Below are 14,474 nucleotides of genomic sequence, written 5' to 3'. Positions count from 1 at the left end.
TATCCAATGTTGAAAGCATCTGCTAGTGAGATTGTTACGGGAATTTAGTGATGAATCCTTTCCTACTTATTTCTGTAATAATGGTGATATTTTATTTCCCAGAAGACGGGAAATAGCTGGAGATGAATATGCTTCACTGTCTTTAATTTTTTTCTACATAGTCTGTCCCCTCTAAAGATATCTTTAAGCTTTAGAAATAAGTTTTGCAAGTATTTCACTTCCTCAAGTGTTCTGAATTTTAAAAATTGTATGAGCATTTAAAGATATGCAAAGGTAGATCATAGTTCTGTGAGTTTATAATCTGGTAAGAAGAAAGAGCTGGATAAAAAACTATACTGTAAAACAAGACCAATAAGCTTTATAATCCACACTACCCAGGCGTAGGGTGGTATTTTGGAAAATAGAAAGACTAATTCGCATTGCAGTGGTTTGTGAGGCATGTGTGTGTTTATTCCGTGGTTGGGAGACATGGAGGTAGGAATGTTTTAGTGAAGGGGATAGTATTGAAACTACGCATTGAAGGATAGTTATAATTTTATAGCTCATGAAGTTGTTTATAGCTCTAGTGTCTAAGAGATTTCAATATATCATGCCACGTAGAGGGGATAATGTGTAAGAAATGTCAGGGAGGTAGAGAATATCATGGTTGTTTGGACAGTGTGAATCACAGGACAGCTGGACAGTAATGTTAGCATAAGTAAGAACTGGTATAGCAGTGGACAATGAAGATAAAAAGGCTGGTTAGCTCTTAGTTATAGAGGGTCTTAAATTCCATGAGGAGAAGATTAGATTTTTTTGCTGTAAGCAATGGGAAACTAAAATGGTGGCAAGATTATAATTTATAAAATGGATGTATAACGACCTGTAGATATTTGTTGTAAATATAGAAAGGAAATAATGTGGCTTAATTTCAGCCAATATTTAAAAGGCTTAAAAGTCTAAGTTGAGGAGCACCTGGGTGGCTCAGTTGGTTTAGTGTCTGAATCTTGATTTCAGTTGAGATCATAATCCCAGGGTCATGCATTGGGCTCTGTACTGAGAATGGAGGCTGCTTATGATTCTCCCTCTCTCCCCCCTTTCCCCAGGTTGTATGCACACTGTATCTCTAAAATAAAATTTTAAAGTCCAAGTTGACTTTCTGTGTGTCAACCTAGTAATGTAATACCAATAAAGGCTTTGCCATTTTTGCTTAAACTTCGAGGAAAATAGCATCTAGAATAAGAGTGAGAGTCCTATTTTATTAGAGTCCTGGGCAGGGGCATTGGGAGAGGTCTCCAGGTACAATCTTTAGAAAGAGGCATTGATAAGCTAGAAATTATCTGAAGGACAATGGCTAACATGGAAAGAAATTTGGAATGATATCTTGGGAGATATGGTAGAAGGAACCAGGAATGGTTTTGATGCAAAGAAGACTTGAGAGGAGGAAGGAACTGTCTTGTCTGAGGATCTACTACAGAAGCAGAATTGGGCTTGCTCCAGTGAAGTGCAGAGCTGAGAATAAGGAGCTGGAAGGTTAGGAGAAAGCAGATTTCAATCCAATATAAGGTAGTTTCTTTTTTTTTTTTTAATTTATATTATTCAATTGAGGGGGGGAGGGGCAGAGAGAGAGAAGGAGAGAGAGAATCCCAAGCAGGTTCTGCACTGTTAGCATGCAGTATGATGTGGGGCTCAATCCCACAAACCACAAAATCATGGCCTGAGCCAATATCAAGAGTCAGACGCTTAACTGACTGAGCTACTCAGGCACCCTGCAATAGAAGGTAGGTTCTAATGGCCTTCCTCAGGAGTAATGAATTTCCTTTATAAGTAGATATTTGAGAAAAGCATGGATGGTTATCAGTGAAGTTGTAGAAAGCATTTGTACATTGGGCTAAGAGACATGCAGATGACAGCCAATTTACCCTCAAGCAAAGAGAACCTGTGATTCAACTTAGACAATGAAGTATTGAAGAGATTTCTGCAGGAAAGACTTTCAAGGCAAAAACGGTTGTTATCAGTGTTAGATATTGCAGAAGGCAAAATGAGGTGAGATAAAATGCCATTGGATATGGCAGCTAATTGAGTAGAATTGTAGGATCAGGAGCTATATTCATAACTGGCTGAGTGGTTGTTGAAGACTTGGTATCTTTCCTTCATCAAATAGTCAAAACATTTTTATCAAAGCTTTAAGATGTGCCAAGCACTGTTTCAGGTGCTAGAAATAAAGCAGTGAATGAAACAGACAGAAATGCTTCCTTTGGAGACGAGTTGGAAAGTGGAGAACAGGGGTAATACGAATAACATTATAAATAATAGTAGGAGGTGGTAAGCGCTATGCAGAAAACCATAGCAAGAAGGTGGGATGGTTGTGCAATATTAGAGAAGTTGCTCAGGAAAAGCCTAATTATAAGGATGATATTTGAACAAAGACTTGAATAAGATGTAGGAGGGAATCATATGGTCATCTTGGGAAGGAACATTCTTTGCAGAAGGAATGGCATATGTTAGGCAGGAAAATTTTTGGTATATCTGGGGAACAGTAGAATCAAAGCACTAGAGCTAAGTGAGGGGTGGAAATAGTCATGGTTAGCATGGTCAGACTTAGAAGACATAAGAAGGACTTTTTTGAATTTTACGACAAGATGTATTGTCATTGGAGGACTTAGAGCAGACAAGGAACATGATCTGACACACTTAAAAAGGATCACTTTGGTTGTTTCATTGAAAATAGACCATAGGGGCACCTGCATGGCTCGGTCAGTTGAGCATCCAACTCTTGATTTCAGCTCAGGGCATGATCTCATGGTTCATGAGTTCAAATCCTGCATTGGGTTCTGCAGTGGCCCTACAGATTCTGCTTGGAATTCTCTCCCTGTCTCTCTGCCTCTCCCCTGCTTGTGCACGCATGCTCTCTAAATAAATAAATAAACTTAAAAAAAAATAGACTCTGGAAGGGAAAGACCAAGAGCTGAGCCCTGTTAGTGTCATTTGGTATCGACACCAATAATCCAGGTAAGCATGATGGCTTGGGACCAGGTTTGCAATAGTAGAGGAGGTGAAAAGTGATAGAACCACAGGATTTGATAGTGAGTTGAAAATGTGGGTTGTAAGAGAGAGAGAGAGAGCCTTATAATTAACATGAGGGTTTTTGACCTGTAGGAGGCATGGGAGTGAGGGTTTGCTGCCCTTGTTTCAGATGAGGAGACAGTTAACAGTGAAGGGAAAGAGGAAGATAGGACAGTGGTTTTTGGATAGTAGGACAGGTTTCAAGAGAAGCAGGGTTTTTTGTTGTTGTTGTTGTGTTGGGGTGGGTGGGTTAGGCTTAACTGTGCTTATGAGCAGAAGAAAGAGTAAGATGAGTCAAGAGAAATGTATAAATACATGAAGGATGTTTCATGAGAACACAACAGTTAAAGAAGATTTAGCTTTGGAAAAAATGAAGAATAATCACTTTCCTGAGAAAGCAACAACAACAACAAAATTCAGGTTACCTATAGGAAAGTTAAATGAATTCACACTAGATGTCTTCTTAGTGATTGTAAGGTTTTAGCTGCTTCAAGTTTAGAGGATGAAGTTGAGATTAAATAGTTAAGATACTTAATAGCATGTAAGGACTAAAATGAATCAACCAGAGATTAATGGGAAGACTCTCAGCAACTTTACAACTCAGTATTAGCATGAATTGATACTGTATTTCAGCAAATCTAAAACAAACTGGTTGTAAAATTGTTATTTTATGTACTCAACAAATAAAAAATACCCCAGATCAGGAGATTTCAAATAAAGATGGGACACCAAAAGCTGTATGTTCAGTGTAAGGCTAAACCAGGCACACGCCCACCCACGTGGAAAGCTACATGCCCCTACCTTGACACTGGTGTAGAGAGGGGTAAAAATCTTCTCTGAGATTTTGAATCACAAGCTAATACTTACGCAGGTATGTAGTCTAAAATTCCCACCACCCGTATAGTCTGAAACACCTGAAAATAACATAAGTAGCATGCAGTTGATAGTGCACCTGGGTGACTGGCCAGAGATCATTCCTCTCTGCAAGAACTGTGTCCATCTAAGTCTAAAAGAATTAATTGTAAGACTATACTGTAAGAACCTTCTCATTCTGGAATGTTCCAATGTGGAGGAAAAAACATGTGCCTTAGAAATGTAATGCGATACGGAATCAATCTCCATCTTAGTGATTTCTCCATTATGCTAAGCAGCCTTGAGAATGGTAGAAGGATTAATTGAAGATGGAGTTAATTAACTAATGTTAAGATAGAAACAAATAATGTGAAGAAGGAGCAAGGAGTTACACAGTTCCTCCAAGCCTATCTTTATTCTGCTGGGTGGTACCTAGATTCTGAGACCTGGCAGATAAAGGACACTCAGGTCATCTCTCCCCTTCCATGCCTATGGGAGACATTGCATTTCTAAGAGCCTAGAACAGTACCTGGCATATAATAATGCTCAATAAACATTTGAGTAGGTAAATCAAGGCTTAATTTTGGTAATCCTCTCTCACTTAGCTTGATTAGACCTCAGAATCCTTTGCAACACAGCAGTCACTAACAACAAACCAGGTTGGCATATGATTTGAAATCTGTTTTCTATCACTGAGGTAGGGATTTTGAGGTACACAATAATTTGATGAACAGGAGAAAGTACTTGCCTTTGAAGCCATAAAGCCCAACCTATATTTCCTATTATGTGTGAGGTGTGATGAGTCTTTTAATATCATGACAGTTTTCTTATTTGGAATAAGGGGAATAATTTCTCCCTGCCCACTTCAGAGGGTCATAAAGAGCCTCAATAAGGATGATAGATGTGGAGTGCTTTTTCAATTGAAGTGCCTAAAAAAGTGAGCTTTGTAATATTTTAGGCAGCTTATTGTTTTATAAATTGAAGTGCTTAAAGAGGGATTTTAATAATATTTAAGCAGCCTATTTTGACCTCGATGTTCAAGATGATGGACTTGAAAAAGTAAAGCAGGATGTTTCTGGTTAAGAAGATATTTAGTAAGAATTGTTACATTTGGTTTTTGGAAACAGGGCATTAAAAAGCTGGATAACTCCTACAGTCCTGAACACTTATTACTTAGAGGGCAGTGATACTGTTAAAGAGGTCTAAGGCTGTTGATGGAGTGCCTGGGTGGCTCAGTCAATTAAGTTGTCTGACTCTTGGTTTTGGCTCAGGTCATGATCTCATGGTTTTGTGGGTTTGAGCCCTGCATTGGGGTCTGTGCTGGCAGTGTGGAGCCTGCTTGGGATTCTCTCCCTCTCTCTCTCTCTCTCTCTCTCTCTCTCTCTCTCTCTCTGCCCTTCCCCCGCTCATGCTGTCTCTCTCTCTCTCTCAAAAATAAATAAACTTAAAAAAATTATGTAAAAAAAACACAACAACAAAAAAAGGTCTAAGTCTGTTGAGAAAGACTGCCAAGTTTTAGAAAGAGGTTTGTTCTGACATGTTAGATTCCAGGTAAGAGTGCTTTGCAGCCCAATGAATGTGAGGCACAAAAGATGCTAAGGATTTACGGTCTGCTGGGGTTTCTTTTCTTTAATAATACGAATTCGTGTAGGAAAATAAAAGTAAAAGATTATGTGTTAAATTATGTAAGACTCCTTTCAAAATGTTTAGACATATTTCTAAAGATGTTAATAAAAGGTCACAGCTGACCTTACTGGGAGTTAGGAAGGTGACATTGCACCTGCAGGGACTGAGATCCAGGCTGACCTTGGAGTATGTGGCTGGTTAGAGTTAACATATGCAGCATGGTCAATCCATAATTCATGACCCATAATTTGACTTCTGGGTGAAAACTATGAATTTTCAATTAGGCTAATAAGTTAGAACAAAGAGGTGAATCTTAGGGTTTTCAATTTACAGATCAGAATCCTAGCATTTTATAACTGAATGAAATTTAAAGGGTGGTTTCTGGCCACTCTCTAATTAACGCCTCTATTTGTTGGATAAATGCCAGCAATTTGAGCCTATCCAAATTATTCTTACATAAGGAACTTCCATTGCCTATTATCTTCTAATAGTCTTTATGATTTTTGTTACTGGTAAGTTATGAGCTAAAGCCCATATATTAGATCTTATTTGTCACACTTGACTGTCCCATTTATTATACTTTCTCCACCTTCCCCTGTCTAGCTTATGTATGTGGAAAATAATGGTACCAGAAGATAAAATTATCCTGATAAAATTTGCAAGCTTAGACATACAAAATCAAGTTGGTTGTGACCATGGCTATATATCTTTACAATCAAGCAATGGAGTGCTTATTAGTACGTATGTTACATTTGTTTTTTCTTGTCATGTTAGAGTATCTGAACAACTGAAGACGTGCAAAGGGACCTGAAGTTAGATATCTGCCATAGAACACTTTATATGCTGTCCCTTTCCTGAAGGGGCAGATGTGTGTGGTAAGAGAGGAACCAATGACTGGCATGTTGAGTGAGATATTCCCTTCTCAGGTTGAGTAGCAGTTTTGAATGACATTGATCTCACAATTATCAGAAACTTCCTTTCAAGGCAACATCTATTTTGTTTTTTGGTTTTATCACAAAAGTGGGTGCCTGTTTGCCAAATTTGGTAAAGACAGGTAAGTAACTGGAAGAAAATGTAAACCATTAAAAATTCTACCACCTAGAGATAAATGCTGTTAACATTTTGGGGTACTGTATATTCGTTTATACATAATAACTATACACATTGAAATTCACATTGTTTTATAATGTTCTTTTCTCCCATGACAATAGACCATTTCAGGTCATTTGTGGAATACCACTTATACACTAAGCATAATTGATAACTTTAATTGAAATATTATGTGTTAAGCATCTTGATAGAAGATCTCTAGAGCTGGTATAGACCTTGGTCTCTAGGTCTCCCTAGGCCAGTGATTAGGACAAATAGCTTGTTGCAAATCGACAGGGTGCTGTAGATAAGGTATTGTGCTAAGGGTTATAATATTCATTGACTAAATGATTTCACATTCAGGCCTGCAATTTACCTAGGAACCATTCTTTCAACCAATCATTTGTTAAAAAATCAACTATGTGCCATATATCATATCAAGTCCTACACATATGTGGAGTAAAAACAGTCTCTGCTCTAATGCAATTGCAGTCTGATAAGGTATCTAAGCGTGTACCATAAAGTAGAAAATGACAGGTACAGGAGATGTGCTGTGGTGACTCAGAAAAGGTACCTCTTACTTCAGTGGGTATTTAGGACGGTTTATGAGAACTGGACTTTGAGTCAGGCCCTGAAGGATGAGTAGAATTTAGACATGTGAGATTGAGTTTGAAAAAGCACAGATACAGACAGTGTGGAAAAATTAAATTAACCAGTAAATAGTTTGGTGGGTTGAGAACACAGAGTTCCTGGAACATAGTATTAGGAAAAAAAATTAACAAGTTTGTGACATTTTTAGTAATGCTATTTCAATTTCTTATCCTTTTAAGGTAAGGTCTGTGGAGATAAATTGCCTTCACCATTGCTGACTGAGACCAGTGAGGCCACAGTTACATTTGTTTCTGATCCAGAAAACGGTGGCAGCAGCTTTGAGCTTACATTTACTGCTGTTCAGAAGAACTCAGAAGCTGGTATCTCAGATATTTAATTCCCTGATGTTTTTATCTGATATGGGGATAAGGAAGAGGGAATGCCTTTGGCCATTCACTTTGGATTTCCCTGACACTTCAACAGGTTCAGGCTGTGGGAGTGTAGCTGTATTGGTGGAAGAAGGGATGATTCACTCTGCCAGTTATCCTGACTCATATCCCATGAATGTAAAGTGTCATTGGTTCATTTGTGCTCCGGAGAAACACATTATAAAGGTAAGCAGCTAAGGAAGATCTTTACTTCATTGAGAGCTTAGCTGTGTTGGTTAGGCAGAACTTGCTTCATCCTGGCTATGAAACTGCCATTATAACTAGGAGCTTCAGTTTGCTGCCATATATAAATATGTCAACCTACATCTGGATCTATAAATGTGCTTTGAAAAGTTTGAGCAGTTTAAGAGAATACATCAAAAAGTAGGCCTCCTTCTCATCTAACACCCATCATACCTCCTAATGGCAAGTGAACACTAGAGTGTCCCTAGGGAGATCTTCTGAGCATTTAGAAACATGCATATATTTACATTGCTTAGCAATGCTTTTTCTCCTTAAAAATATCTCAAAGATCTTTCCAAATGAGTCCACAGAGCACTTTTCATTAACTGAATACATTATATTGTGTGATATTCCATAATTTCTTTCTTTTTAATTTTTTTAATGTTTATTTATTTTTGAGAGAGACAGACCACAAGTGGGGAAGGAGCAGAGAGACAGGGAGACACAGAATTGGAAGCAGGCTCCAGGCTCTGAGCTGTCAGCACAGAGCCCGACACGGGGCTCGAACTCACAAAGCATGAGATCATGACCTGAGCTGAAGCCGGACACTCAACCAGCTGAGCCACCCAGGGGCCCCGATATTCCATAATTTAAGTCAGGTCCCAATAATATACACTTAGTGGGTTCCCAATCTTTGCCCTTACCAGCAGTGCTAGTACATTCTTGTGTCCATGTATTTGGGCACATGTGGATGTATGTGATTCCCAGGAGTGGACTTTCTGTGTCAAAGGATTTGTGCATTTAAACCTCATAGTCATTGCCAAATTGCTCTCCAAAGAGGCTGGAATTACTTACACTTCTATCAATAGAATAGGAGGGGTAACTGCCAGCCTTTTCATGTTCAGAGGGAAGCTTTTAAAGTTCATCTCTTCTCTTCCTTGACCATTTCTCTGGTTATGTTTCTAATTTGCACAGTTGGAATTTGAGGACTTTATCACTGAATTTAGCCCAAACTGTATTTATGATGCTGTTGTGATTTATGGTGATCCTGAAGAGGAGCACGAGTTAGGTGGGTAACATTCCATCTGTAAAGAACAAGAGTAGTTGTAACACTGACTGGCCTCCTTGGGTGACACAAAGTTGAATGAGAATAAGGATTTCTTATTCTGGAAACTCACGTGTCAAAAAACTTTAGCTTTAACCGATGAGCCAACAATGGATTCACCAGGAAGATTAAAAAAAATTTTTTTTAATGTTTATTCATTTTTGAGAAAGAGAAGGAGCATGAGACAGGGGAGGGGCAGAGAGAGAGGGAGACACAGAATCCCAAGCTGTCAGCTCAGAGCCTGACACCGGGCTCGAATCCACAAGGTCTGACATCAGGTATGAGATCATGACCTGAGCCAAAGTTGGACGCTAAACCGACTGAGCTACCCAGGTGCTGCCCCACCAGTAAGATTTTTTTTAATGTTTATTTATTTTTGAAAGAGAGAGAGAGAGACAGACAGACAGACACACAGACAGCATACGAGTGGGGAAGGGCAGAGAGAGAAGGAGACACAGAATCCAAAGCAGGTTCCAGGCTCTGAGCTGTCAGCACAGAGCCCAACGTGGGGCTTGAACCCGCAAGATGTGAGATCATGACCTGAGCTGAAGTCAGACACTTAACCGACTGAGCCACACAGGCACCGCTCACCAGTAAGATTTTTAATAGAAACATGTAAAATTTGGAGAATGTTTCAGAATATTTGGAAGGTGAATGTGAAGTCCCAGGGAAAAAGGAAATAGTAACATTGAATACATTTTTGGCAGTTACTGAAGGTAATTTTTTAAACTCCTTTTTGTATTAAAAAGTAACCAAAAAAAGTAACTGAAAAGTATAGTAACCAAAAGTAACCAAAGTAACCAAAACTATAGTTTCTACTTGAATCTTAAAAGTTAATTTTTGGAACTAGAACTTCAAATATACTTTCCATTTTGACCTACCAATTTACTTAGTATAAGAAGTTATCTCTTCCAGCTGTGCAGCCACTCCCTTAATATACCTATTATTTGTCCCTTAGTTAGATGTCAGTGTGGGTCTGAGACCCAGGAGTATAGGTGGGTTGGGAATGTTTGGATATTCAGGGCAACTGAGTGGAGGCACAATCCCCCTCATCCAGCTGAATAGGATCTGTATAGAGTGGGCTCCAAGTGAAGCAGATTTCAGGTGTTACTTACATAAAGCATAGCCAACTTCCCTTTGAAAGGAGGATACAAAGTTTGGGATTTTCTTTAACTCACCCCTTCGCACTGTGTACATTAAAAGTCAATTGACATTTCTATGCATGCTAAAAATCAGATGTCTTTTCTCTATCTGTAGAGTGTTTTTCTATGAGATAAAATTACAACACATAGTTATCTTGAAACTAGTGTTTCACTTCCACATACAATGGAAAAGTGTGCCTACAAACCAAAGTTGAAGAAAACCAGAATTGCTGGGAAAAAATTAGATAATGTTTTACCTCTGTTTTCTGACTTAAAAAATTTTGTAACTGTAAATCAAACTTTCCTAAAACTTTTACAGCTAAACTTTGTGGGATCTTAAACCCTACTCCAATATTCAGTCCTCATAATATGCTGCTGATTCATTTTAAAAGTGATGGTGAAAATAACTTCCGAGGCTTCAAGGCTAGTTTCACCTTTTTGCTCTCAGGTGAGGATAAGCACTAGCACAGTAATTATTTTTGCTTGTGAAAATAGTTATATGGAAGATCACTTAGCCATGTTTACCTGAATTTAGGGTGCTTGAAACACCTTGGTGACAAAATATAAATGCAGATTCCTGGGACTCCTGGGTGGCTCAGTTGGTTATGCATCTGACTCTTGATCTTAGCTCAGGTCTTGATCTCAGGGTCATGGGCATGGAGCCTACTTTAAAAAACATTTCTTTAAATGTTTATTTATATGAAAGAGAGTGGCAGAGTGTAAGCAGGAGAGGGTAAGAGAGAGAGGGAGACACAGAATCCAAAGGAGGCTCCAGGCTTTGAGCTATCAACACAGAGCCCAGCGCAGGGCTTGAACTCACAGACCACGAGATCATGACCTGAACCAAAATTGGACGCTCAACCTACTGAGCCACCCAGGTGCCCCAAAACATGCAGATTTCTGGGGCATCTGGGTGGCTCAGTTGGTTGAGCATCTGACTTCAGCTCAGGTCATGATCTCACAGTTCATAGGTTCCAGCCCTGCATCGGGCTCTGTGCTGACAGCTCAGAGCCTGGAGCTTTCTTCAGGTTCTGTGTCTCCCTCTCTCTTTGCCCCACCCCTGCTCACTCTCTGTTTCTCTCTTGAAATTAAATAAACATTAAAAAAAAATTTAACTGCAGATTCCTGTGCCCACTCCTGAAGATTTAGGTTCTTTAGATCTGTGATGGGGCCCAGGAATCTGTGCTTTAACAAGAACCTCTGGTGAAGCTAAGAAACTACATCCACTCAATGATCAAAAAACACTTTAAGCACCTTATATCAAAAGTAGATAATTTAGATTAGAGAATGCAATTCAGAAATGAGATTGACTGTCTCTGTTTTGGGACATTTCAGGGTTTTGAAGGATTTATAGTTTTCTAGCCATTCTAGAAAATAAAGCAGCCTTTACTGAGATGGAAGGAATATCATTCCTTAAAGACCCTAGTGTAGAAAAGAATGGGTGATGTACAAAAAACTACAAATAATTTGGCAGTGTTCAAGTTTTGGAATGTTAGAAGAGGCAAGAGTCGTATCATGATGGATTCAGGGCATTCAGTTTTAGGTACCAGAGTGATAGGATAGCCAGCTAACATTTGTTGATTACTTGCTCTGTACCAAGTATAGACTAAACATTTCACATGCATTACCACATTTATTCCTCCTTACAAACCTAAGAGGTTTATACAATGCTCTCCTTTTCACAGATGAAGGAAGAAAGTTCAGAGAGGTTAAGTAGCTTTCCCAAAGATGCATAACTGCCAAGAGGTGGAGCCAGAACTCAAACGTTGGTAGTAATGTGGAAGATAGAGACAAAGATTAGGCAGAGATTAGTGAATTTACAAGGAGAGTAGTGAATAAATCATTGTAAGAATTTATTTTAGGTGTAGTCCTTGATCAGATATGTTGTGGCAAAGGTGATACATAAAGTAGAAAAATTCCAGCATGATTCTGAGGACTCTAGCTTGAGTGGCTAGGTGGATGGTAGAGCACTAAATGATACAGAGAAACCTAAGACCGTGTTGACTCTTGAAATCAATTGGTTTCATTTGAGACAAGTGGATTTGTATGAGCTTGTGGGAGATCCAGATGAATATAGCTAGCATATTCTACATCTAGAATTCAGAAAAGAGACTTAAGAGAGAAATGTGGAAGTCATATATATGCAAATGAATAGTAATAGGGTTATGAACTGTACCTTGTGGAATATCTTGCAGGCTGGAGGATAGGATCTTGAAAAAAAGACTGAGATTGAGAAGAGATGGTCGTAGATTTTTTGAGAAAATCAAGAGAGTAATTTAATGGAGCCAAAGAAGGAAGAAATGCTTAAAAGGGTCAGATACACTAGGAATTTAAGAAAAATATAACCAATCACATCTATGGGATCTGGCATTTAGCACTGGAAAGATTGCAGTAGTGAAATCAACATTAGAGTGGTTTTATGATTGACCAGGATAAGCAAGCAGGGTCAGCTAGTGTACACGACTTTAAATATTTTCAATTAAAAAAATGTTTTCTCTGTAGACTCTTCAAACCAAGTTGGATCAACATCACCTCCCCAAACCAATCTTGTATCTTCTGCAAAACTTATTCCATATGGTGAGTTGATGGTCACGTAGTTACTACCTGTTTAATCTTTCTTCTTTGGAAAGCCTCATTTTACATTTATATAACTCTACAATGAAGAAGAATGAGTTTTACATTTAGGTCCATGAAACTTCCAGAATTTTGTTTGGGTTTGCATATACACATATAAATAGAGGGAAGAAGAAATAAGCTTTATGATTAGAAGAAAAGGGTGCAGAGAGTAATTCTTTGTCCTCATTTGCACCTGTGCAAACTTGATATTTAAAATATCTTCCTAGAATCCATATTTAATATATGATTATGCATTTTGAGGCAAAGGGAGAAAACAAAGTTTTTTGTTTTGTTTCATTTTAGCACACACTGGCAACTTTGAACTTACTTGTAATCTGAAGTATCTGGTCAAAAATTATGATCTTTCATTGTTCTATATGCATGTATTCAATATGGCCTAGATGGGCTATAATAGAAAGTTGTACAGGGAGCTGTAATAGGAGAAAATGCCACGAGAGAGAGAAGAAACAAGGATATGTATGAAGAACTTTATATGCTCGGTTAACAACAACAACAACAACAACAACAACAACAACAACAAAAATAACCCATCCCAGTAGAATGTAAGTTCCATGACAGCCAAGACTTTTGTCTATTCTATTCACTGATAGATCAGCGACACCTAAAACATCACTATCGAGAACATTGCCTGGCAGTACCAACCACTAAAATTATTTACTGAATGAATGAGTAAATATTACTCTGTAGGCCAGTAACCAAAAACCTAATTGCTTAGCAGAGTTACCAAGGCAAGCTTTTAAAATCAGATTCCTCAGAGGTGGATGTTAGGGAGTTGATATCTCTATAAAGCTCATCTGATACTTGGAAATTACTACTGTCAGCTATTGGAGGAGGTGTATGTTCTTTCTTATTTCAGTTGGATAGGTCATTAATTTCATCCTCTCTGCTATAGGTATCTGTGGCATCCCTCCATTTAGTCTCCAGTGGCTTTCCAGAAGAACTGTAGTGGGGGAGGAAGCCTGTCCCCACTGTTGGCCATGGCAGGTGGGTGTGAGGTTTCAAGGCAGTCACCAGTGTGGAGGTGCCATCCTCAACCCAACCTGGATTCTCACTGCAGCCCATTGTGTGCAATCGTGAGTGAAACTGATGATATTTTAATAACGTACTTAGCATGTATTTATGGCCATGCCTAGGGTAGAAGTATAATTATTGAATAAAGTCATCCAGGCTAATTCTAAAGCAGGAATCTTTCAACGACTTTCTATACAGCCGTTTCCTCTACTTAAACAATGTCAGTGAGGAAAATGTTGATCAAATCTTGAAATTGCTCATCTCATTTATGGCAATCTCTGATTATTATGTTGAGCACACATCTGTTTCTCTTTAGCAGAAACCTATTGGTCTAAATTTACTGGAGCTCTCGAAAACAAAAACTTAGTCTGCTTCTTCTTTCACATAACAGTGTTCCCTATACTTGAAGATCTCTCTCACATTGCCCCTTAATTTCATCTTTAAGCTAGGGCTCATCATTCTGTTGTTTGTCAGTAATTCCAGATACCTTGCCATGTGGTACAACTTCCTCTGGATTGATTTAGTGTTGTTTTTCTTAAAATATGGTCCAAATAGTGGAGAGCACAGTAGGATAATCTACCACGTTGGTCACTGGACTACCAATGAACTAAAATTTTGCTTAACATTTTCAGGGTTTTTAAATTGTGAATTATGCCATGATATGAAAAACTGCACATGACACATATGTGGTCTAAAGAATAGTAAATATACATATGTGTCCTTGCCACCCAGTTTAGGAAGACTCTTTACACTTCTTAAGACCCC

The 14,474-nt window shown here is 38.5% G+C and overlaps 1 protein-coding gene across 7 annotated transcripts in view; it reads left to right on the top strand.

Moving 5' to 3' along the window:
- Nucleotides 1-14,474, top strand: part of OVCH1 (ovochymase 1) — an 84,672-nt gene that overhangs the window by 11,849 nt on the left and 58,349 nt on the right. For 6 of the 7 annotated variants that reach the window (XR_008300199.1, XM_053226102.1, XM_053226099.1 and 3 more), the window contains 7 exons: nucleotides 6,127-6,260; nucleotides 7,443-7,583; nucleotides 7,687-7,817; nucleotides 8,790-8,883; nucleotides 10,381-10,509; nucleotides 12,564-12,638; nucleotides 13,591-13,771. Coding sequence is in view for 6 of the 7 variants with exons in the window: in XM_053226102.1 (XP_053082077.1) it covers nucleotides 6,127-6,260; nucleotides 7,443-7,583; nucleotides 7,687-7,817; nucleotides 8,790-8,883; nucleotides 10,381-10,509; nucleotides 12,564-12,638; nucleotides 13,591-13,771 (885 nt within the window). In the remaining variant the exon portion in view is untranslated. The remainder of the gene's footprint in view (nucleotides 1-6,126; nucleotides 6,261-7,442; nucleotides 7,584-7,686; nucleotides 7,818-8,789; nucleotides 8,884-10,380; nucleotides 10,510-12,563; nucleotides 12,639-13,590; nucleotides 13,772-14,474) is intronic. The other variant, XM_053226100.1, reaches the window with a different exon arrangement.

This window comes from Acinonyx jubatus, chromosome B4 (assembly GCF_027475565.1).
Source record: "Acinonyx jubatus isolate Ajub_Pintada_27869175 chromosome B4, VMU_Ajub_asm_v1.0, whole genome shotgun sequence".
Taxonomy (NCBI): Eukaryota; Metazoa; Chordata; class Mammalia; order Carnivora; family Felidae; genus Acinonyx; species Acinonyx jubatus.
This window is presented reverse-complemented; position numbering and strand designations above follow the sequence as displayed.